General features: G+C 31.9%; 2 protein-coding genes across 2 annotated transcripts; both read left to right on the top strand.

Annotated features, from left to right (window-relative positions):
* Positions 1-936: 936 nt before the first annotated feature.
* On the top strand, positions 937-15,296 carry LOC140747729 (serine/threonine-protein phosphatase 1 regulatory subunit 10). The gene is made up of 5 exons (XM_073080315.1): positions 937-1,399; positions 4,772-4,869; positions 5,325-5,599; positions 5,872-6,984; positions 13,580-15,296. The coding sequence occupies exons 1-5, from the start codon at positions 1,397-1,399 to the stop codon at positions 15,106-15,108; spliced, it is 3,018 nt and encodes a 1,005-aa protein (XP_072936416.1). The 5' UTR covers positions 937-1,396; the 3' UTR covers positions 15,109-15,296.
* Positions 15,297-17,598: 2,302 nt separating this feature from the next.
* LOC140747727 (glycerophosphocholine phosphodiesterase GPCPD1-like) lies at positions 17,599-24,340 on the top strand. The gene is made up of 7 exons (XM_073080311.1): positions 17,599-19,117; positions 19,424-19,649; positions 20,832-21,041; positions 21,135-21,257; positions 21,558-21,692; positions 22,430-22,576; positions 22,738-24,340. The coding sequence occupies exons 1-7, from the start codon at positions 18,048-18,050 to the stop codon at positions 23,107-23,109; spliced, it is 2,283 nt and encodes a 760-aa protein (XP_072936412.1). The 5' UTR covers positions 17,599-18,047; the 3' UTR covers positions 23,110-24,340.
* Positions 24,341-24,381: the final 41 nt, after the last annotated feature.

The raw sequence follows: 24,381 nt of genomic DNA, 5'->3' as shown, positions 1-24,381 counted from the left end.
ACATATTATTTTTTAGAATAAAAAAATCTGGTAACACTGCTACGGAAATTAAAATCATTCGTTCATATTTCCTTCTGTACTTTCATTTTGCACAGTCATGTCAACATCATTGATGAATGAAATATTTTCAATATCGATTATTCAAGCAAACTAAATAAAACAGATTTAAAAATACATAATATGTTTCTTCTTAAACTACTTGTTACGTATAAAATAAATAAGGTTGATGGTAATCGACAGAAAGAATATAATCATTCCTTTGCCTCAAGAATGTGGCCCACAACTAAATTATTGATCATAATTACTTATTAAAAACCAAAATGGATTTCTGGTTGTGTATTTTAGTTGTATATCATAATGCTAATAATTTATATTAAGTGATATTTAGCTACACGAAATGTGATTATGTCAAAAATCCCTTATCAATATATTGATATAATATCCACTTCATAAAGTAATTCTTTCATGTAATTGTAATTTATTACTAATTAGTTATTTTATTAAAAATAACTTTTACTTTAGTTTTTCATTTACCACTTGCCAGAATTTGATTTTTATAAGCGACACTATCCAATGGTGGAATAATACAAAGTGTGTTTTCTTCTTATATAGTACGTAACACATTTATGATTAATTTTAATGAAAATAGAATGCATAATTAATGTATACGTAATTGTGTCTGATTTTATTATATTTTAAATGTTATTAATTTACATCGAAAAATCATAATTGTTTTAATACAATAATATTTTATTAAATATTAATGATTTAAATTTAAAGAAGTAAAAAATGTACAATTATAGATGTTGTGGTTCATTGAAGTTATAAAAAATCGATTATCTCGTTAAATTTGATTCGAGATATTTGTTGAACGGCAGATTGTGTTATAAAATCGTTCATTTCATTTCCAACTCATTCCTAACTAGTATCATTTTCATTCATTCTTTATTCCTCTTCTGACCTCGTTGCACGTTGGTTGTGTGCTTGAACTGGCGATCAGCTCCCGGACGGAATTTAAAGGCCACGTTTAGCCTTTACATGGAATAATACTTTCTACAAATTTGAGTGATTATTATAAAAATCGAAAAGAATAAATTTATTATATTTAATTATTAGTTATTAAATAGGTTACATGAAAAATTGAAGGACTTTTTAGCTATATTATACGTAGTTGATATATTAAATTGCGAGAATAGCTATATTGTGATATAATTTAAAAAATCAAAGAACTATTTAAACGTAGCACATGTGATTTTATTGCGTGCTTGAATACATAAGTTGATATAATTATGGCAAAAATGGTCCGCCATTTTGTAATACAAGCTAGGCGTGGCGCATAATTGTGCAACACGTCATCGGTGTCGAAAAATTAACGCGCAGTACCTTATTGTTTATCATGGTAAGTTTCATTAATTTGATTTCAGTTTAATTACAGTAGGTTTCATTTATTAGCTAACATAGTTTTAATTAGATGTTAAGGTATTGTTTAATTTTCCTTGGACTTTGAATGTACAAATATTATTGTTATGGATAATTATATTTACACCTAGGGAAACGCCAGTGCATCCACAACTTCAAAATTCAGAAAATACAAAGAAGATGACGTCACAAATATTTTGATATTCAGGTCAACTAAAGCACTCCGCCATTTTGCTCAATTGACGGAGTTGCCATGTTGAAATTACAATGTTAATCCAAATAATTTTATGGTGAAAATATATTGGCGATCGTCATTGTTTTTAATTATAAAAGTAATATTTAATAGGCACTTAATAAATTGTAATATCTTTCACTTTAATGCTAAAATTGTGATACAATTGACCTTGTGCAATAGGTTATAATTATATAAGCAAGACGCCTACACAATGCCAACACACTACCCTTACCCTAACTAACAAGGTACAGCTAAAATACTTCACTAAGTTTATTTAACTTAATATTAAATTGAATAACACTTGACCGCAAAAGTTATATAATAATAAAAATGCACTCGTTTTCCTACTAGCATTGTCGTTGTTCCTGGGTATTTCAATATTCGGAAAATTAAGGGCGAGCAAGGTGCCGTTTACAAATGTAAAACCAATAGCGTTTATGAAAAGGCACGTAAATTGGCTACCTGACGCATAATACGTGACTATACGTATAAGGTTACCTCTTACCTATCGAAGTAATCCAAAAACTTTTGGGTTACTTCCCTTTGGCTTTGGCATATTTTAGTTATTTATTGTAGTTGTTCTTTATTGCATCCTATATATCCATTGACTATATTGTAAAGTCATAAAGAATCATAACTTTACTTCATGCGTCGACCTTGTCGCGTACTTTCACCCGCAATACGACAAGAATAAGAATGTTGCCAGCATACTTAAATTATTTTCATATTAGGAGATTGGTTTTTTTTTAACACTACTGCTATAATTTAACTTTATTTTGTTTATTGTTAATGTTATTTATTTACCTATTATACAAATGAGCGTATCATAGAATACTCAAATAATATAATTTTATCGTTAAGTTTCTCAAGACTTTATCCTTGAGTGACGCACCAGCGGGTTAGCCACGTCATGACGTAACGAAGTTTGTCACCACGAAGCACGACATAATATATTACTTTAAATCATAGATTAGTAAAGATACTTCGCTGCCTTGAATGAAGCCACAAACGGCTTATTTTAGTAAGTTCTTTTTTTGAATTCTTGACAAATAAAAACATTTTTAGAGTAAATTTACGAATAAACAACTAATACTGCGTAATTTACATAATAAATAAATAATTATTTCAAATATTTTAGGGACATTTTAGCACGGAGACGTGGCAAAACTTTTTTACGCAACTATTTCAATTCTGAAAACTGGGCACATTTTCTAGTTAGGAGTGAGTAATCTTTACTAATCTATGCTTTAAAGTTGGAATTAAAACTAATCATATTGAACAAATCTTTATTTTGTCAGCATTGTTCTTGTTTATTTATTAGTTCGAATTGATGTTTGCTTATTAACTGTGTTTCATTTAACTCTTGATAAATACAAGTAAATGTATCGCCAGATAGTTTTGTCGTGTATACAAATGCCGAACACCTTTCCTTAGCAAGCTCAATAATCATAGGTTTCTGACGAAATACGAGTATATGTAAACAATATATCTCCGCATTGAAAGTCTTTGCAAATTGCGGAAGCACCAACGCCCGAGTGTGATGCTATTACAATGCTCGCTTTGCAAAGCTGTTGCCAAGATGTTTTCATCTAGTCTGAAACTGACTATAACTAACAACACCAACAAATAGTCATTATGAGCAATTAATTGGGATTTACTTTGTATAGAAGAGTATTATGTTCATAAACAAACTTATTTGTAAATTCAGTGATTAAAAAAAAAAACAAAAAGAGCATGTACGCGTAAGAAGTGAAAGTATTACAAAACCAAATAACATTATTATTTTCTAAACTTAAAATCACGCTATAACAGTTACGCCTTATTGAAACTAAAAAGCAATAATTATTTGCAATCTAGTAGCTTGCGAAGAACTTTGTCTAAGGCGCTTGAACGATCTCGCCTCGAAAATCGTTAATCCTGAGGATGTTGATAAGGACAATGGTACAAAATTATTAAAATCGTGTATTGTCATCGGTTTTTGATAATTCTTCAAAATTTTAAATTAAACTGAACGTTCAAAGTGGATAGAAATCGGGTTCAAAGATTCCGATTACTGTTACGTACATACATACATACAACCCAAGCTAATAAAAGCGTGTTAAAAATATAAAATTATAGGTACGTGTAGCACTCGTATCTTATCCTGTCATGTCATATCATGCCTAAAGTATTTATAATTCCTCTGTTCGTAGTATTTTCTGCATGTTGCTAGTGTAGACTTAGTGGTATCGATTTTAGATATCGATGTTATAAAAATTTACTCTATTTTTATCAAACGCGTCAAAAGAAGGATAACTTTAAAAAAATCTTACTCTTTATTTCGACATGGTTAACGTAAAAAGTATGATTCAATTGAAATGATAATCAAAAGCATCTACGATTCGTCAACTTGTCCCGTTGCGCACTAGTGTGCGTTCATACCAGCGCGTATAACAAGCCGCTGACGGTCAGCCTAGGGTTAAACGTCATATACTAATGTTACATGCATAGCACATTGGCGGATCTTCGGTTTTATTGTAAACTAAAGTTGAATATCAATAGAAAAGCAGGAAACCGTGTAGGGCGCGCTGACAGTCGACAGCTGGGTTAAAGCGTTGTAAAGTAGCACGCGTTATTGCGGTGGGTGAAAGTGCGTACCTACTAATATAAACCGGTTTCTACGTAATGAAAAGAAAATTTAAAATAGTTTTTGTTTTAGTTAGAAAAGTATTACAATTCGTCGTTGTTGCCGAAATTTCGTTCTATCCAAGGCGATGCATGTGTTTTGTAGGATTTTAGATAAACCTCTGCTATTTCTTCTTATAACCGATACTTGTACAAAACATATAAATGAACGCTAAGTAAAAATCGTAAATTAAAAAAAAAACATAACCTTAGCTAATAGTATTCTATTCCAACATATTAACTTTGAAATATGATGTAGCATTTAATCCCAGTTCAAAATTTATGATCAATTTATGTAATAGGTAAATTGAACTGGTGTTTTCGTATTTAAGCCGTGAAATGCCTTAGTTTTTGTCACATTATTAATGAAATAATAGAAGATATACAGTGACTTTATACACATTGAAATTTTATCAATAACATGAAAATTAAATATTATTTTATTTGTTACAGCCGCGCATTGATCCAGTCCAGCTGCTGAACTGCCTCGGTGAGCTGCTGTCGCCCATAGGAGGTGTTAAAAGCAGAGATGAAGTTGAAAGACTAGCTCGGTAAATATCATTGATTACGATTATTCTGATTCCTCTGCACTTCAATGACATTTAAATATTACACTGAATAATAACTTTATTTGAGATGTGTACAATTTTTTTTGCAAACTATTTAAAAATGGACGCCTTTAATCATATACACTGCATTTGAATTATAAAAATCTCGTAAAAAGATTCATAAGTATCGTTTTGTGTCCTATGAAGACACCAAAATTGAATAAAACCTTGAATGCTAAAACATGACCCCAAGTAATTATGCTGCTAAACATTAAGAAAATAATAAGAAATTGATATTTATTGTAAGTGTAAATTATTATAACATATAATGAAAGTTTTTTTTTTTTTAATAAGCTTTATCAGGCAAATTTTGGAAACGACATTAATGTCAGATAAAATGTTACTTTTATCTATTCACAAACTCTTAGATAAATATGTATTATTTGTGTCTCTTACAGTTTAATGACAAAGTTTTCTAAGAAGCTGGTTTCAAAATGTATATATATACAAATCCTAAAATTTACTGAAACGGACCTACTAAGTCTTTTTATGGCATCTGGAGGATGGCGATTGATGCACACGTGGCTCACGGAGGCCATAACTGCAAATAATTGGCCGTTAGTTCGAGAACTACTTGAGCTGCTTTTACTATGCCCTGTGGGAATTGAACGTCTAAAAACAAACAACTGTCCGAAACTCGTAAAGGAACTGTCAAAGGACGAAATTCACCTTGGTAAGTTATATTATTACTTAAAGATAATTTTACATTTCAAGTAATCTATAAATGTTGAAGGTTCAAAATTAGATTAGGGAACTATAATTTCTAATTTAAGCTTCATTTTGTAACTCTTTTTTTTGTTTTATTCACATTGCAGGCTATATACAGTTTTAAATATTTCTCCCTGTACATTATTATCATTGCTATTACAGACTACTATATAGGTATTTGGAAAATAACAATGTGTAGAGAGATTTCTTTATATAGGTATATATTATTTGTTTTAGAAATCAGGGCCCTAGCCTCAAAACTAGTAGAACAATGGCTGAAAACTGTAAAGGGAGAAGAAGTTATTCCAGTACAAGTAACAGATATCCCACAGATAATTAGTGAAGCTGAGACAGAAGGGAATACAGAATCTAATTTAAGTAATGGGCCGCAATGTGAGACTGTAAGCGTAGATAACAATGTTGATAAAATTGAAACGGTTAATTTAGATACGTCACCGGAATCCGATACTGATAACGTTAATAATATACCTGAAACTAAAATTAGAGGAGATGATGAGGATACAGAAAAAGAGACATTACCAGTATTGAAAATTACATTAAAAAATGGAAAGCAATTACTATCCCAGGTTGAGGATGAAGACAACAAATCGTCAGATGATTCATCGGACAAAGAAAAGAATCGAGAAAAACATAGGAGTAGGAGTAAAGATAAATCGCGTGATAGGAGTTCTTCAAGATCCAGCTCCAAGCATTCAAGCAAATCATCATCAAGCGATAAACATAAAAGTAGTCTTAAAAGTAGTTCTAGTTCCAGTAAACATAAGAGTAAGGATAGATCACGGGAAAAGGACAAACATTCATCTTCATCACATAGTTCCAGATCAAAAGATGGCACTAGTAGCGATAAGAAATCGAGTTCTAGTAGTAGTAAGTCTAAGGATCGTTATGATAGACAAGATAAAGAAAAGAGCAAAGAAAAAGATAAAGATCATAAAACAAAAGACGGCACATCGAAGTCATCAGAAAAGTCTGATGAGAAATCGCAATCGCCGTCGATTCACAAACTCGGTAAAATACCAAAATTAAGTGACGTAAAAAGAGAAAAGCCATCAATATCAATTGAAATTAGAAAACCCGATGAACCTAAACCAAAAACAGTAAAAACCTTTAATTCTAAATTTAGGAAACATGGATTGGAAGAAGAAGTTAAACCACCCCCATCACGCGCGTCTCTATTAAACAAAAAACCACCCCCTGTTCTACCACCTACAGTATCAATACCCAAAAGACCATCTCCTGTTCATAACGAAATTCCTCCTGAGAAGAAAATAAAAACTATAGACATCGAAAAGCCTGGAGCTATTAAACTAATTCCACCTAAACCCAAACGTAAGTATATACTTGTATCTAAACTAATGAGCTTCATAATAATATTATATTTTTTTTCAGGAGCTGACGTTCTTTTCGAACAATTGTCAATATCGTTGAGAGGGTGCAAAAATTTTAATTTTTGTTACGTTATTGGTAAGTCTGAAATGTATAAATACGATGGTTCCATTATATTTTATGTAAAGTATTTAATATTAATAAATTCTAACCTGAACAGACTGATGGTTTTCTGTAAAACCTTTAAATGTAAAACAGTGTCTGTAACAAGTGTGTTACAGTGCATTCGACTAGCCACAAGGGTTCGTCGCATCGCAGATGGCGCTTCGGTGCTTCAGCCGCGAATCATCGCTTCGTGACCGATTATTTTAAAGTAAACACTCTCATTTCTCGAAACACGTTAAGGATTTTCAATAATGGGGATGTGTTATAAAATCTTATCCGACAAAAAATACGACTAAAATCATTTGTATTAAAAATGATTTATACCATACAGATTTTTAGTGCATTTCCTGACTTACGGGCCAACTATTATTACATTTGTATTTACCTTAATTCTCCCTTTGCCATGCATTACTGTTACCAAAATTCCTAGATATTGTAAAATAGGCTCTTCGCGCGACTGATAAGATACAATTAGAAATCAATACCGTGCAGTCACAAATAATTATATTTTAAGTTACTTAATACTTTACAATCTCAAAGGAGATTATGTATTTAATTTATCATTGATATAGCATCGATAAATTCATTTGTGTATTAAGATTTCACATTGCCGTAAAATGCATTTAGTAAAATATCGTTTTAGTTAATTTCTAACTTCGTCACTTTACCGTATACCGAGCATTAATTTAGTATAAGCCTTAATCTAATCGCTTAGTAATACTGATATATATTACTAAATAATAAATATAAATACGATTTCACACGAAGCCCCCCTCTAATAGTGTTTAAAGAAACACTAAATCTTTTTCCGTAGAACTATTATTAATTACATTTTAATGAAACATCCGAATTTAATACAAAATAAACACGAACAATTCCTAATTGTTTACATATAACTTTGATGAATTCAACTTAACACCTATATCTACAATTTGAGATATCGACTTTTACACAAGGTAATTACATTTTTGGTAGTTACTAAACATAATCATTAGTGTTGCTAATGATAGCTAACGTTGCAAAATCGTCGTTATCTGAATAAAAGCATAACATTCTACAATAAACTAAAAAGAGGAATTCTTATTACGTCTTGTACTGTATTAGAGTAAATGACTGTCCTCAATGAAACCATAATGATACAATAATAATCATCTACTTATCCTTTAGTCACTTTCCAGATCATGTGAACTACATCACTATTATCTTATCATAAAAGTATCTTATTGTAAAAGTAAACACTATGTGTTCGGGGTTTTATTAATTTAAGATGAATTTCCTCATATGATTTATTTTTGCACTAAACATTATTAGTTGGTACACACTTATTTGTAGTTGTGTAACTAAAGGTCTATGGACAATTAGTGACGTAAATTCCTCTTTTTATTTTATGTCTCAACCAGAATAGACATCTATCTATCTACAAACAAAGTTTCAGTCGACAAGCAATTTCTCAATGTTGTAGACGACGAAATTAGTCACCAGTATCATAATATAAATAGTTCAACATTACCATTATATTGCAAAGCAAATTTGGGTATAATCGTGGTGATTAAAAATTTTACCTAGTACAATGTTATTCTACCTTCGCCTATCCATTATATTGAATTAAGTATACAACTATGCTTGCTATCTAACAAAATTGAACAAACTGATGTTGAGTGGTTACAATGTCCTATAGACTATTACAAACATCTGAAGTATATAAAATGCGATGCAGTTTTTGAAATGCTGCTTTGGTTCAGTTTTTAATGATAAAATTTAACATGAAAAAATATTATATTTTTATAGCTTGAACCCCATGTACGTTATCTAAATCATTAGTAGTAGATATGCATTTGCTGAGCTATCTTATACATATATGCATATGAGAGCGTAAGCGTGGCGAATAATAGAATAAACAATGAGAGAAGGTACTAGTTTTTAACTACCACGTTTGATTTCAGATTATAGTTTCACGTAAAGCAATTGAACAGACAACACTGAGAAATAACAATTTTTGACATTGAAATTTTACAATGTATCGACAGACCGGGAAAATATGAATATTTCTGTACTTATCTAACATAAATAAACAATTTCCGAAAAAGGTTCCTAGTCCAATCAATGGAATTACCGGAAATAATAGGAACATGGAATATTTAGGCCAACCTTTTTTATGGCAATCCATTTTCATGACGCCTATTTAAATATGTACTAGTTCAAATAGTTTGGTCAAAATATTAACTAGCATAATGTCCTATCAAATGTTTTGAATTATTTTGTCGAAATAAAAATTGACATCATCAAACTATACGAGTATGCTATGCTATGATGGTCTCGTCTATGTGATTAAATTATAATAAAATTCTCTGTTTATCCAAGTATCTACTTGTTACAGAAATAACTATTTAAAAAAAAGAAATTATGATAATATTTAAATGAATACATACTATTTTTACTAAGTAGGCCCTTTAAACTAAAAATATTCGTAAATGAGAATAATCAAACTAAAAGGCTCAAATAGTCAATAAAGACTAACGAAAAGTAGGTAAGGATAAGATCGCTATTAAAATATATCGATTCGACAAAAGCAAGTTATTTTGACTACTCCGAACTTAGGTTTTAATTTTGATTACATAATAATTATTAAAAGTTATATGTTTATACTGCATCTCATTTAAATTGCTCTCAACTGTGCGTGGACTATGAAAATTCTACCAGCAGCATATTTTACTTTCTTGCTAGCTTCTTGAATAATTTTTACTTTAATGCTAAGTCTCTTTATTTCGAGCAGTAGCTCTCACTCAATTCCAGTGATTTGAGAATCGTTCGTATAAGAGCTATATTATTTGAAAAGTGCGATAAATCGATATTTTAACGGTTACTTTAATAATTTACATTTACTCAAAAATATGCTACCAATTTTTCACGCGATTACGAGGATCCTGTATCTTACTGTCTGATATTGCACGTTTCTATTAGTGATTATCATTAATAAGAAATTAGGGCCCAAATAAAACGCACAATTTGTCAAAATACCCCTATTTGTGCCTAAATGTTTTGAATTTGAGGAAGAAATTAATTATTTCCATGATTTTTTAGGAACCATAATCTATAATTTAAAATTCAAATTACTTATCTCATAATAGGGTTTTATTTTATTAGTATATTTTCACAAAAATAAAAATTATTCTAATGTAATCACGTTATAAGTAAAAATCCCATCCTTCAAATTCTTAAGATGCTAATTGTAAAAATGGGCACAATAAGATTGTAGAGTTTAATAAAATAGTAAATGCGAAGAAATAGGCCTTTATTGATTTCCTTTCAAAAAATATTTTATTGGGGATCGTTCATTAGATTTTTGTATTTTATTAAAAATCCGGATAGTTAGTTAATTTTACCTAATTAAAATATTTAATTAATAATTATTATCAATTGAATGAATTACACCTACCAATGTAGTTTACTTTATCGTCACTTTCGTTTCGGTGTCTTGTCGGTATATATTGTTATACTTCCATGCATCGTTTATACGGTTCCATGGCCGAAATCTTACATAAAATAATATATAACAGTCAATTGTACGAAGATCTGCGATAATAGCGTGAAATCGATGTGCCGAAATCCTCATTTTGAATAAAACATTCTATAGCATTAACTAGAGTACAAGACAAATCTTATTATGTGTCGAAAAACGGTAGGTTCATTCGACTGTAATTACGTAAATATTTTCTATGGACATATAGGACAAAAATATGAAACAAAAAGAAGTAGGTAAACGAAATAAATGTCCTGTTTTATGTAATAGGTATGTCATGCAATGAAAATGTCCCATGACCTCTGCACTGCATTATCAAATGTAGAAAAAAATATATCATGGGAAACTAATTGTTCTAATTAATTAAAAGGCTATTATAATCATTTTATTGATTAATTTTATGCAATATACATGTAGTTTTTTATCCCGTGTCTAAAGGTTGACTGACGTAAAAGTTAAATTTAAATGTAACGAGTCTAAGATTTACAGTGAGCTTATAGCTGCCGTTTTATAAGCACACATAATTTGCACATACTATACGCTTTTTGTATGTATAAGCGAAATTACCTTTGTGAACTGCTGAAGTTATTTTGATGACATTCGTAAGGATAGTTAACTTTTTACTTTATTAGGTAATTTCTATATCCCAAGGATTTTGGCTCACTTTTTATTACAAAGATAAAAGAGAACACTTTATTTAACTAAAGCTCCGTGGATATTTAGTTTCGAGAATAGGCTACGGGGACATGGAGTTATGTTGTTTCTAAGTTTATAATAACAATTCGATTGAATTTACAAAAGGAATGCGTAGATACTGCAAATTTGAAAGATGTTGAAATTGTTTACTTTAGTAAATGCTTTTCAAATTCTTTATCCCATTCTATGAGATTCCACCTTTATTCTAAGGATGAATGGCGTAGGCATTTATAAAATGAGTGCTTTTACCCGTGGCTGCCCTCGCGGTCAAGGGTTTTTTATCGATCCGTAAGGAGCAGTACTTTCTCCAAGATAATAAACACCCATTTTTTCTTTTCCAACAACGTGCGATTTCATGACGATCGGTTATGAAGTTACCGCGCGAAAGTGTAGCAAACCAACAAACTCATGTTCACATTTATAATAACAGTCAGAATTCCGTTTTAGTCAGATTAACTTTCATAAGCCGTGAATATATCGATTCACTGCTCATAGAGGGTTTTATATATATTGTTTATATATTATTATCTTAATATAAGTATTTACTGGTATTATCCATATCCCTAATATGTAACTCTATTCTACCACTCGTACTCTACCATGTGATACATTCTTATGGTTAACTACAGCACCGATGTTCCGAAGTGGTATCACAAATAATTAAATATAAATTTTAACTGAAATTGAAATATAATCCACTAGTCCTAGGTTATGTACATGCACAGCTAATTTTAGTTTTGTATAATATTTTAATTATTTAAAATCATTTACCCCGACCCGCGTGGCGGAGCGGTTACCATGCCGGTCTGACGCGCAGAGGGTCCTGGGTTCGATCCCCGGCCAGACAGATTTCTAAATGATGAATTTAGATTTCTGATTCTGGGTCTGGGTGTTTGTGTATTTGTCTCTGTGTGTGTCCATAGCACCTACGATACAGGAAATCCTAGTGTGGGGCTGTGAGTGTAGAAAGCGTTATTTACTGTGATAACATAATATCGTAAACTCACATTTTTTTCTGAATCAATTAGTATACGTAATATGATCAATTCTGATGACTTGGTTGAATTAACGTAATAGTGTTTGGAGATACCTACTTTTCAGTCTATAATATATGAATATCGTCACGTACTTTGCACTATACCAAGGTAATCTTTGAGGTACTGAGTTTACAAGAGATTAAGACTGAGCTTCAAGATCAAATACCACTTAAGTGAACATGAGAAATAAAAGGACGTCCTTTGTTATTTTGCGCAGTATTTTTTTACAATACATGGTAATCTAGTAACGACATTCTCGGAAGTATCCCAACCAGATACCCACTAATATACGTTAAGTTACAAACTATACCTAATAACAAGGCCTTAGAATTAAACCCACAATCAAATTGATGTCGCAAGCATTCGTGCGTGCATAATGGTGTTTCTGGAACCTATAGATATTGCCACAATATCTACAGAGTTAACTTGTTTTTATCGAGTATCTTTAGTATTCAATTACATTTTAGTTTTATCATTGACACACCATTAATTCGTTTTGTACTAACAATTACAACGCATCATTTTATATAGCTATAATCTTCTACTTTTGTATTGATCTTGTAGCTTCGTACGCAAAATACTTAAGTTTCTTTTAATAACATATAGGGAACCCACTTCGCTGTGGAAAGGAAAGTAAGACTCTTATTGTATATTCGATCTGGGATATAAAAATAATTGGCAATTTTGAATTTTGCAAATGAAAATCGACTATCATTGGACTTGATAGCCATTGGTGGCATTGACCTCTATCAAGACTCATGACCTGCCTCATTGCGATTGGAAGGTCTCGCGGCTTACGTAATCAATATGTTACGCTTAGGTATCTTAACTCTAATGATGTTTTAATAATACTTAAACGTATAATATTATTTTTGGGACACTATTAACAACTAGTGATATTTAAAAAAAAACATTTAAGTTTCCAATATCTTGATTATTCGTATATTGCATAATAGGCACTAGTGTGTATTTTTTTTCTACTTTTTAAAATTGCCTGTTATGTGGTATTTTATGGGAAATTCTTAACATTGATTTTTTATTTAATTTAATTAAAAATGGAACCAAATTTATACATTTCGGACTACTTTTATGTATCTTAATTGTAAGATTATATATTTATAATACATATATATATGCTACATAAAAACCATTTTATTAAAATTATTTTTCTTTGTTACAGCTATGATGTTGCAAGAAAGCGACATGTTTATGGATGCACTAAATGCATCTGCTACAAATAAGAAAGAACCAAAAAAGCGAAAACGGAGAACTAGTGGATCTAAAGATGGAAATGCACCTAATGAGGGCTCTCCTCCACACACGCCGACTCCGTCAAGTCCAAATAGTGACAATAAGTCTGTACCACCCAGGTTTTACCAAGATACATTAGAAACCGAAGAAAATAAAGAGAAGGTAGTTGAGAAAAGTTCTGAAGTATTGGAGAATGCAAATAAGGAAGAAATTGGCGATAAATCACCTGAAGAAAAAATGGATACGACAGAGCCTCACACATTAACAGTGAACGGACTTAAAGGAGTTTTATGTTACCATAAGAGAAAAGGGCCGAAAAAAAGTATCAAATGGAAACCAGATTCAGAATTAGAAGAAATTCAATATTTCGAGCTTGATGAAACTGAACGTGTAAACGTGACGAAAACATTTACAGACATGAAACATCTGGAAAGGATTCATGAACGAGAAGCTTTTGAAAAAGCTAGAAATCTTATTAATGACGACATTATGGAAGAAAAGACCAACTGGAGGCCATTAATATTAATAGATGCTGATGGTCAAATTCAAGTGGAACATGGAAAAAATAGTAAAGAAAAAGATATACAAGCAGTGCGTCAGAAAGGTACATTACAACCATTGTACTTTCATAAAGCAATGATACCCGATTCTCCATTTGAACCTGATCCTGAAACACATATTTATTCAGAACCATGTATAATCCCACTAGATGATATTACTGGAAATCAAGATAATGTGAGCGACTTCCGAAATATGCCTTGGCCGGAACCTAAAGGTAACGTTCCTGCGGCATCTAGTACTAACATCAATGTGCAGCCCATATTTCCCACAAATCTACCCCAATTTCCTAATAACTTTCCTGCTCCCCAATTCTCGGGTGTACCACCTGGCTTTCAAGGGCCTCCAATGGTGGCAGGAGATTGGCCCAATGGTGTACCTCCGCATATGATGCCTAATGGAATTCCTGCTCAAATGGCAGCTGCGAATATGCCACCGGGCGCAATTCCACCAGGAGCTATGCCGCCCGGAGCTATGCCTCCAGGGGCTATGCCACCTGGAAATATGCCCCCCGGCATGATGGTGTCACCAGATAATATGATGATGGGTCCGGAAATGTTTGGAGCACCAAATCCCATGTTTCCTGTACCACCAGAAGGTTTTAATATGCAACAAAATATGTTTCCAATGGATTATAACATGCCAGGACCTCATGGTCCTCCGGGTCCTGACGGTTTTGCCGGTCCAGGAAGTTTTCGCGGTGCTATGCGAGGTCGTGGTGCCGGTGGACATTGGCGTGGCAAAGCTACGGGAACTTGGGAGGGTCCTCAACGAGGCAGAGGAGGGACTTTCCCTCGAGGTGGCCGTAAAGCTGTCTGTATATATTTCCAAAGGAAAGGCTCATGTCGACAAGGAGACAATTGTTCATTTTTACATCCTGGTGTAAATTGTCCTTTTTAATTTTAACGGTTAAATGTAAAAATGAAAATATGTACATATTAGTTTAAAAAATAAGTAAGAAAGATAAATATAAAACGTTTGAAAGACTGCTAGTAATATAAGTTTGTAAAAATGTAAATATTGTCTTAATACACGTATTCTAAGAAATTTATACAAAAACGTTGCAAATAAAAATATGGATATATTTATGAATTGTTTTCCTCTTTTCATTTTCCTTTTTTTATTTTCTTCTGATCATTACAATAATGTAAGTTCCGATTTCAATTGAAGGGTCGTCAGCCCATTGCTGTCCCACTCCACTGCTGGGCATGGGTCTCCTCTAAGAAGGAGAAGGATTAGACCATGGTCTACCGCCCTGGCTAAGTGCGTATTGATAGACTTCACATACCTTTGAGAACATTTTTTTTAAATCTCAGGTATGCAGGTTTTCACATGTTCATTCACCGTTAATGCAAGTGATAATTTATTTGTAATACGCACATGATAACTTAATGAATTGTAAAATCACGAAAATATACTTATTTACGGTACAAAATAAATATCAGTACTCGAGAAACATAATTTTAAAATAGAAAATTCTAAATATAAGTGTCCTTATAACGGAATTTTGCCCCCACACAATATAAAAAAAATGATTAACCTCTGAAATATTTCTACGATGCACTTTATATAATATTATCGAACAGAAAAACAAGTATAATATTTGAGGCTGTTAGAACCAGACTAGCCTAACTACAAAAAAAATATTTACAATATGGAGAAAAGTAAAAGTCTGCTCTGAAGTTGTTGCGAGGAGGTGTAGTCGTACACAGAATAAAGTTATTGTTCTGAGTAGTCATACAATTTACTATGTCGACGCGATTCATTTCTATATTCAGAGAGGACTAACAGTTTTACGCGGCATATACAACATTTTTAAAGTACAGATAGGTCAAAAATCATTAAAATGCAGTTAGAACTCTGGTTCCAACAGCCTCATTCATACATATAGACACAGTATAGATATTTGTACTGTGATATAGATAACGAGCCGACATTGCCTCGCCAACCGCTTGGCGGCGCTGCTGTGCATGTATGTCTATTTACCTGTGATTTTACCATGTAACCGCGGGGCCACATATTCGTCGAATGTCGAGGGGAGGAAGTGAGCAGGGGAGTCGTGCTGGACTGGTAACGAAAATATATATAGTATTGTATTATAATTTATTCAATATGATATTTAATTTTGACTAAAGTGAAAATATCAATCACACTGTTTATAGTTTAAAAATAAATATTTTTATAAGCGAACTAAGCCCATAAATAACAAAAATTGTTGTAATATTTCTAATAAATCAATAATAAAGTAAATAAATTAGCATGTTCGCCCACATGATTGAAAACGCACGGGATTGACTAAAGCTGAAGTGAAGTCATCTGTTTATAAACATTAAATGTCAGTTAAAACGTAGTGATTACATTCTCTTTGATGTCAGTTGAACGTATGTTGGACATTGTTGGGTACCTCGTTGTCAATTTTTCGATTTTAATAAGTTTATTTATCTCAGAACGTTATAAAAGCTAAATAATTGTCAATGTTAATAGGCAGAAATAGGTGTGGCGGTAGTGCCGCCGGAATCGGACCACCAAGGGTTCTATCTACTACTTTCAAAATTCTTAAGAAATAAAAGAAGGGTATCGCTACATTAACTTCGTAGTTAACTTCGTTAAATATATAGTAACGTCACTTGCCGAAAAACAAGGCATGTCATACAACGGATTGTTTTCCCGCGACGTTCGGTATTACGTAATAGAATATGTTTTATTTTGCTAACAAATATCCCTGCTAATAAAAATCATTGAAAGGGGTTTCTGAAACCTATTATGTGAGTTATAAAACACTTTATCAAAACCAGCCACATGACTGGTTTTGGGAGTTAGTTGGTTAGGGTTTTTACCCTATTGTACTATATATTGTAGAGAAATAATAAAATTATACCATAAATAATTTCATACCAAACTGATACTACAGTATCATATATAATCCTGTTGTTGTAATCATCCCCTAAACTTGTTTCATGATAAGATAATCTTCAAAAAAAGTATAAAATACGTCTTCTTGGTGTATATAATAAAAAATATTATCAGAAAAAAAATGTGAGCCGTCACGGGACGCCTGGCAGATGTGAAACATCGACACTATTTTGTAAAAGTAATATGCAGAAAAGAACATATTGTGATAGGAACTAAATATGTCATAATGATAAAATAAAATATTACGATTGCGCATGGCGACGCGTCGCCACACCGTACACACTACTGCATATATACTGTATATATATACCATCGTATAGCGCCACTGCATGCGTCGCCACGCCAGAAATCGGTTTTACGTGCGGCTATAGATGTTTCACATCAAAATATAAAGCATGTCTTACCATATATTATAGAAAAAAATGTCATAAAAAATGTACTCATAGTCACATTATTGCAATTATTCCTCCTGTGGAAATGTCATGTCATGACCTAAATTAAGTCACCCCACTGCCTCTTTGGTGCTAAATAGAAAATAGGCTGACAATAATATACACAAAAAATCGATTTTAAAATCGATTCTTGGATTAATTAATCTCAGGCGACACGTCTACATCCCTAGTATTCAATAACATTTTATCTTTTTTTTTTATTATAGGATAGGCTATGGTTATAGCTATTTACCACAGATATAGTAAATATTTACCATTTTATTTTATATAGTTTTTTTTGTTCTATTCAGTAATACTGAAAAATGTCATTATTCTTAAAAGGTAGACAAATTAATTGTTTAAAATAATGTGGATTCCTTCGTATTAGTTTACGTTATCCTTTAGTAAAATTTAAATAAGTGTTTGCAATTGTGAAGGCTGTTTTTTGTTCACACTGCGTATTGTTCTCATTACAAAGGATAATTCTGTTGTATTATGCAACGCTGGTTTTTTATAGACGATCACAAGAAGCAAAAAAAAATTAAAATACCAACAAAAATGTCTGAAAAGCAATTGTGTAAAGAACCTGAAATTCCCGTACAGGAGTGGTCGTTTTGCGTATCCGTCTCAAACATCGACCCAAAGGAAAAGGTGTATATAACAGGTAATATTTTAGAACTCGGGGAATGGGATTATGCCAAAATGATTCCTCTCGAACACGATCAAACCAGTGAATCGTGGTGCAAACGCATCACTGTACCGAATACCTGCGATGTGTTTTATCGTTATGCCATATGTCTTGTAAACGAGGACACAAATGATGTAATAATTCGTCGGTGGGAAACAAATATTCACCCGAGAGTAATCAAGCAGACCATGCTGCATCCTGTTACTGATGTATTCGGAGAGTACGATGGTAAACAAAGAATTAGTAGAGGCTGGCTTACATCCCAAACATTAGTTCAATTCAAGTTCATTAACAATCCTTTGAAGCTTAAGAGTCGCTTGGTCGGTAGATTAATGAATATTAAAGTGACACCAGTGAAGTTGTCTTTTGGTACTGAACCACACATTGAAGATTCGTCTCTGAGTACAGATACAATGGATGTGGAAGTGCCGCAAGGAGTATATGTGGAGGTAGCTACTCTAGACAATGATGCCTCAATTTGCCAATTACAGCCTCAAGAACAATTCGGAAGAGAATATCGGACTGGTGACATGTTATTGATAAATGTATATGCCCCAAATCCAAGAAACTTGGCTTATCTGGTTGATTTTTACTCATACAGTACCCATGCATCAGCTGAGGACCCTCCTTGCCATGTGGGTTACACTTACGTCTTGCCAAATATGTTCAAACCATCTGAAGGTGTTTTAGAATTACCTGTAACATGTAATGTCAAACATCGACCTTTAGGCACTGTCAATTTTGAGTATCTTATTGTCAGCCCTATGCAAGCTAGCCTGTGTGACATGCAGGTGTCGTATGCAAAACACTGGGATCCCTCATGGACAGGGCTCGAAGTTGGACACAGAGGACTTGGGGCGAGCTTTAAAACTAAGGAGTAAGTTTCCATACTATATGTATTTTTGTACTGTAATTCATTTATAGCTTTTAATGTGAATTTGCAGTTTGGGTAGTTTTATTTATGCCGGCGCGGGGGTCTTTCATTTTTTAACTTGCTAATATTTAATTAATTGAGTATTTCAGCACATTGATATGTTTAGTTGAGCTATTTATTTGACTCTTTTAACTTTCTCTTTAAATATGTAGGCTATATGCATTTACTGAAAAGCTATCATTTTATTTATATATTGAATTTAAAAGTGATACATTGCTGGTGTGTCCCATAATCCATGAACCTTTTCAGAGGAAATGCTATTCGTGAAAATACAATAGCTTCCCTTAAGAAGGCAGCTGCAAGCGGGGCAGACATGCTGGAATTTGATGTGCAGCTAAGTAAAGACATGATACCGGTTATCTACCATGATTTCCATGTGTGCATATCAATGAAAAGAAAAAAAGAGGTAGACTTCACAGAGATGTTAGAATTGCCAGTGAAAGATTTAACTTTGGAACACCTACAGAAACTGAAGGTATTCATGAATCAATGAATCAGTTTACTAGGTCATTTTTCCTGGCAAAAAATCATCAAGGTGTAAATTGTATAGCTAGTACAATTCACATGGAAATATCAATGGCTTTTATTGCAACTGCATTTGTATATTTTCTCTTTAATTTAAACGTAGGTTTTTAAGATATTTATGATTACATAATAAAAATGTGCAATGGCCACTCTAAATATTCATTCATATTTTAAGCATGCGAGACAAGTAACATTGCATTCTACTTTTCAAAGTTCATTCTTCTCATGGTGACTGTGTAGATTTTTTTTACAGAATTTCTTTAAATTACAACCCTTTCAAAACTTTGATAGCATGACTAATTTGAGAGAAACAATAAGTAGTTATTATAGTTTGACTTTAAATTATTTAGCCATCAAAGGCAATCTTAGTGTGCTATTTGAAAAGATGTAACAGAAAATAAAAATAACACAGCTGATTTCTAATTTAGGGAGTAATTCTTAACAAAATGTCCTACAAATTATTCCCATTTAGTTGCAACTTTTCACATTAGCATAGATTTGGCATGCTACACTTTTTAAAATTCCTTTTAGGTAAGTACCAATTAAAATTATAGACATGGTGTTATTGTCTCATGTTTACCACGTTTTTATTAGCTTGACCTGTATGTATGTATGTAACGGAATTTTTGAACTTGATTTTTACCCACTTTGAACCGTCCCATTATAGAAGATACCCATAAGAACGGATGGCAATACCCGATTTAAATAATTTTATCCCATTCACCTCATCAGGATCGTCAGCAATCAGGCGATGATTTTGTGCGATTTTGGTGTGGTTTTTAGTTTAAAACTATAATTATATTTAATTTCTTTATAATAAAAAGCAATATATTAATGTATGTTGGCAATTCTTTTCACAAGCATTTGCCTTATGGCAAGTGATGAATAAAATGAGATCAAAGAAATTTTACTTCATGATGGGTAAATTAAATAATGAAATATGGGACAAGCTAGGTAAATTGTCATTATCACAAGATTTTTCATTCATTTTTATAGTAGTTTACGTATATTATTACTACTAGATTATACTATTAGATATAACAAGTAATTGTTGCTATACAGATTTAATCCTATATACACAAGACAGATTAAAATATTTTTCTAATCAGATGTTTGTATAAATTTTTTTCAGGTGTACCATTTGGTTGAAGGTCGTAATCATGAGATATTGTTTTTTGATGAAGACTTGGAAGAGCATCAACCATTTCCAACTCTTGAAGATACCTTGAAAGCTATAGATTTTCATGTGGGTTTCAATATTGAACTGAAGTGGACTATGGAACTGAATGATGGCACCTTTGAACTAAATAATCCATTTGATATGAACACTTACGTAGATAAGGTATTTTAACTTGATTTATAAGTAATTAGTTTTTGTGAAAAATGTTTAGTGAAATATTCTTTCTTTCGTAACTAATTAATATTCATTTTTTAGGTTTTAGAAGTTGTTCTGAAGCATGCTGGAGAACGTCGTATAGTGTTTTCTTGCTTCAATCCTGACATCTGTACGATGGTGCGAAACAAGCAAAATAAATACCCTGTCATGTTTTTAACTGTTGTAAGTACTATTTAAAATATAATCAATGTTTATTAGGAATTATGTAAATCTGTCAGCTGCCGGAATTAATATACAGTAGCAAATGATTAAAATGAATTATTATTAAGAATTGCTAACAATGATGTTAGTGTAAATCTGTCCAAATATGTATTATAATTAGTTTCTGTCACTGTTTGTTCTCAATATTTTTAACTATGGCGAAATATTATTAAAAATGCACAAATATTCATCATATAAATTTATCCCATGGATAAATATTGAATCTAGTAATGTTAAGTGTGTGTGGAATATATCTTTCAGGGTGTAACAAACAAATACCAACCCTATCGCGATCCCCGCTGCCTGTCAATTCCTGCCGCAGTCCAAAATGCAATTAGTTCAGACATCTTGGGTATTGTCGTGCATACTGAAGATCTACTTCGGGATCCAACTCAGGTATAAATAATCGGTATTAATCTATAGTCAAAATGTATTTAATTCTGGGGTAGTGTTTAATGAGTTTGCTAGTGTACTGAATATCAACAATATGATGTGATAAAATTTAACTGAATATAATTATAAAAGCATAACAAAAAAATACAACACAACTGAAATTATTGTTAAACTAAATCTTAATTCATAATTAAGCATAATCTGCATAATTTCTGAAAATTTAAACACAGCTTCGTTTTCACATTAAAATTTAATTCAATTGCTTTGAATGAAAAATCTCAGTTCTTTAGATTGTCAGATCTTATTCTATAAAATTAAAATTATTTATTAAGATACTCTTAGAATGTCCACAATTTTGTGTACCTGGATAAAATATGTTTTTGTAAAATATTTAAAGTATCCAGGAAATATTTTAGCTTTAAAATGTTTACGTTATGTGATCTACATATAGTCATTTGGCAATAATAACTGTAAACACGAATCATGCTAGTATCATTACCAAGTATCAATAACATTGGTTTATTGCTCTTTCTTATAACTATTTATACTGTTAGTTGCAAATAACACTAAATCATTTATTGTGCTAATTTAAATGCCAATGAACTTTGCTACTGCATACTTTGTATGCTTGTCGTATCATTACAATTGTCTTTGTGTTGGATGTGTGTGTGATAAATAAGATATTATTTAAAAAGAGCAATATTATTAGACACCTAATTAAAAAGATAATTTAATTTTAGGTCAAATTAGCTACTGATGCCGGTTTGGTCATATTTTGTTGGGGCGATGACAACAATGATAAAAACACGATCAAGAAACTCAAAGAGATGGGTCTGCACGCTGTGATATACGATAAACTCGATCAGTATATAACTAAGGAAGTCAAGGTACGATAAATAATCTTAAATTAACTTAAAATCACGTACGTATCTTACATTATCTTATGCACGAGGGCGCACTCTGCTAAATCATTGAATAGTAACATTTTCACTATAGTACACAGCTTCGTATGTTTAAGTAGCTGACGTTGTATGTATGACGGTAACAGGAGAGCATATTCTTGGTGGAGGCGCGCGAGTCGCAGCGTGAACTGATGCGGCTGGCGGCGCTGGACGCGCTGCCGGCCAGCAGCTCCGCGTCCTCGCACCGCAGCTCCGAGCCGGAGCCCCGCCCCTATCTCGATCTCTCCATCCGGAATAGAATTCAAGACCGCTCCACCGTCACCTCCCTCGAGTCTCTCGCTTCCTCCATCGACATTAGAGACGAGCAAACCGACAAAAACTTGAAACGAAACCACATCATCATGAGCATCGACAAGGAGTCTCAAGTGAAGGAGCAGCGCGTTACCTTCACGGGCTTGTTCTCTGCGGGAGATACCTCGAAGGGTTCGCCCAAAAAGTCCCGCAAGGAGTCCCCCTAACGAATCGTAGCTTTAATAACAATAATACATTTTAGTTCTTAGAAACCAAGCATATTTTTATATACTAGCTTTTCTTTGCTCAAACTATTATATTTAAATTTATTTGTATTTTAGTGAAATATATTTTGAATTTTATTTTATTGCTCTCATCATTACCATTAGTATTAAAATAGCACTTTCATATTTTTTACAGTTTTATATTTTAAATTTTAGTAATACTTATAAAAATGTTGACAATTGTCATCAATATAAAGTATTGTTGAAAAAATATATTTCTATGATATTAATCATTAATATAATATTTGTGATTTTGTATTAAACGTTTATTCATAGTCATCGTATAATCCATATAGAACAATTGCATAAATAAATAAGCTCCTAAATGTTCAGTAAAATTGAAATGACCATTATCAAATAAAATAGTAATAAAATTTGAAGAACAATATTTTTAATTAGGATTTATACATAGATAAAAGGCAAATTTTGTATGCCTTTTATAATAAAATAAGGTTTGAAAACCTCACTGCCTATTTTGTTACAAGCTTGTGATATATAATATTAAAATAACTCGATTGAACAACTAAGTGATGACGCTTGTGGACAAATTTGTTATAAAAACATAAATTCCATAGTAATTTTAAACAAATTGTAAATTGTATTCTAGTAGTATGTATTATGCATACCATATAGTTTTTGGTATGCATATTCTTGTATATATAGTCATTATTATTCTCTCATAGTAGAAATCAATTAGTATTTGTAATAAAATTATAATATCATCTATTCTGTAGTGTCTATTAAATTTTCGAAGATATTTCCGAAATTCCCGAGTATTAATCATGTATTCCCTAATATAATATCATACATAGGTTGTTTATTTGTGTTGAACATATATTCTATTTCAGATAATATAATAACTAAAGTCAAAATTCTCCATTTTTTTGCGTATTTCACTACCCATTGTGTAGCAATTCATAGTGGGCATTTTCCTCCAAATTTTACCTGTAATGCTAAATCTTCGAGTAAAATGGCTGTGAGCTAAGAACATGGACGAGCATATGTACACGACAAACTTATGAGGGTTTCATTTCATTCTCTGCCATTGGGCATCTTTAGACATAGTGGAATTTGTATTAGTCTGTGATATTTAATTTTCATTTTGCACTCATGTTTAATTTATATCTTTATCATATTATTTTGTTTAAAATCTTAATAAATACTGGTATACAAATTTAATTTGTTTAATTTTTCTTAAGTTAATCTACTTTCACA

Source organism: Epargyreus clarus, unplaced genomic scaffold (genome assembly GCF_041222505.1).
Source record: "Epargyreus clarus isolate Ecla_fem2 unplaced genomic scaffold, WU_Ecla_fem_2.2 ptg000015l, whole genome shotgun sequence".
Lineage (NCBI taxonomy): Eukaryota > Metazoa > Arthropoda > Insecta > Lepidoptera > Hesperiidae > Epargyreus > Epargyreus clarus.
This window is presented reverse-complemented; position numbering and strand designations above follow the sequence as displayed.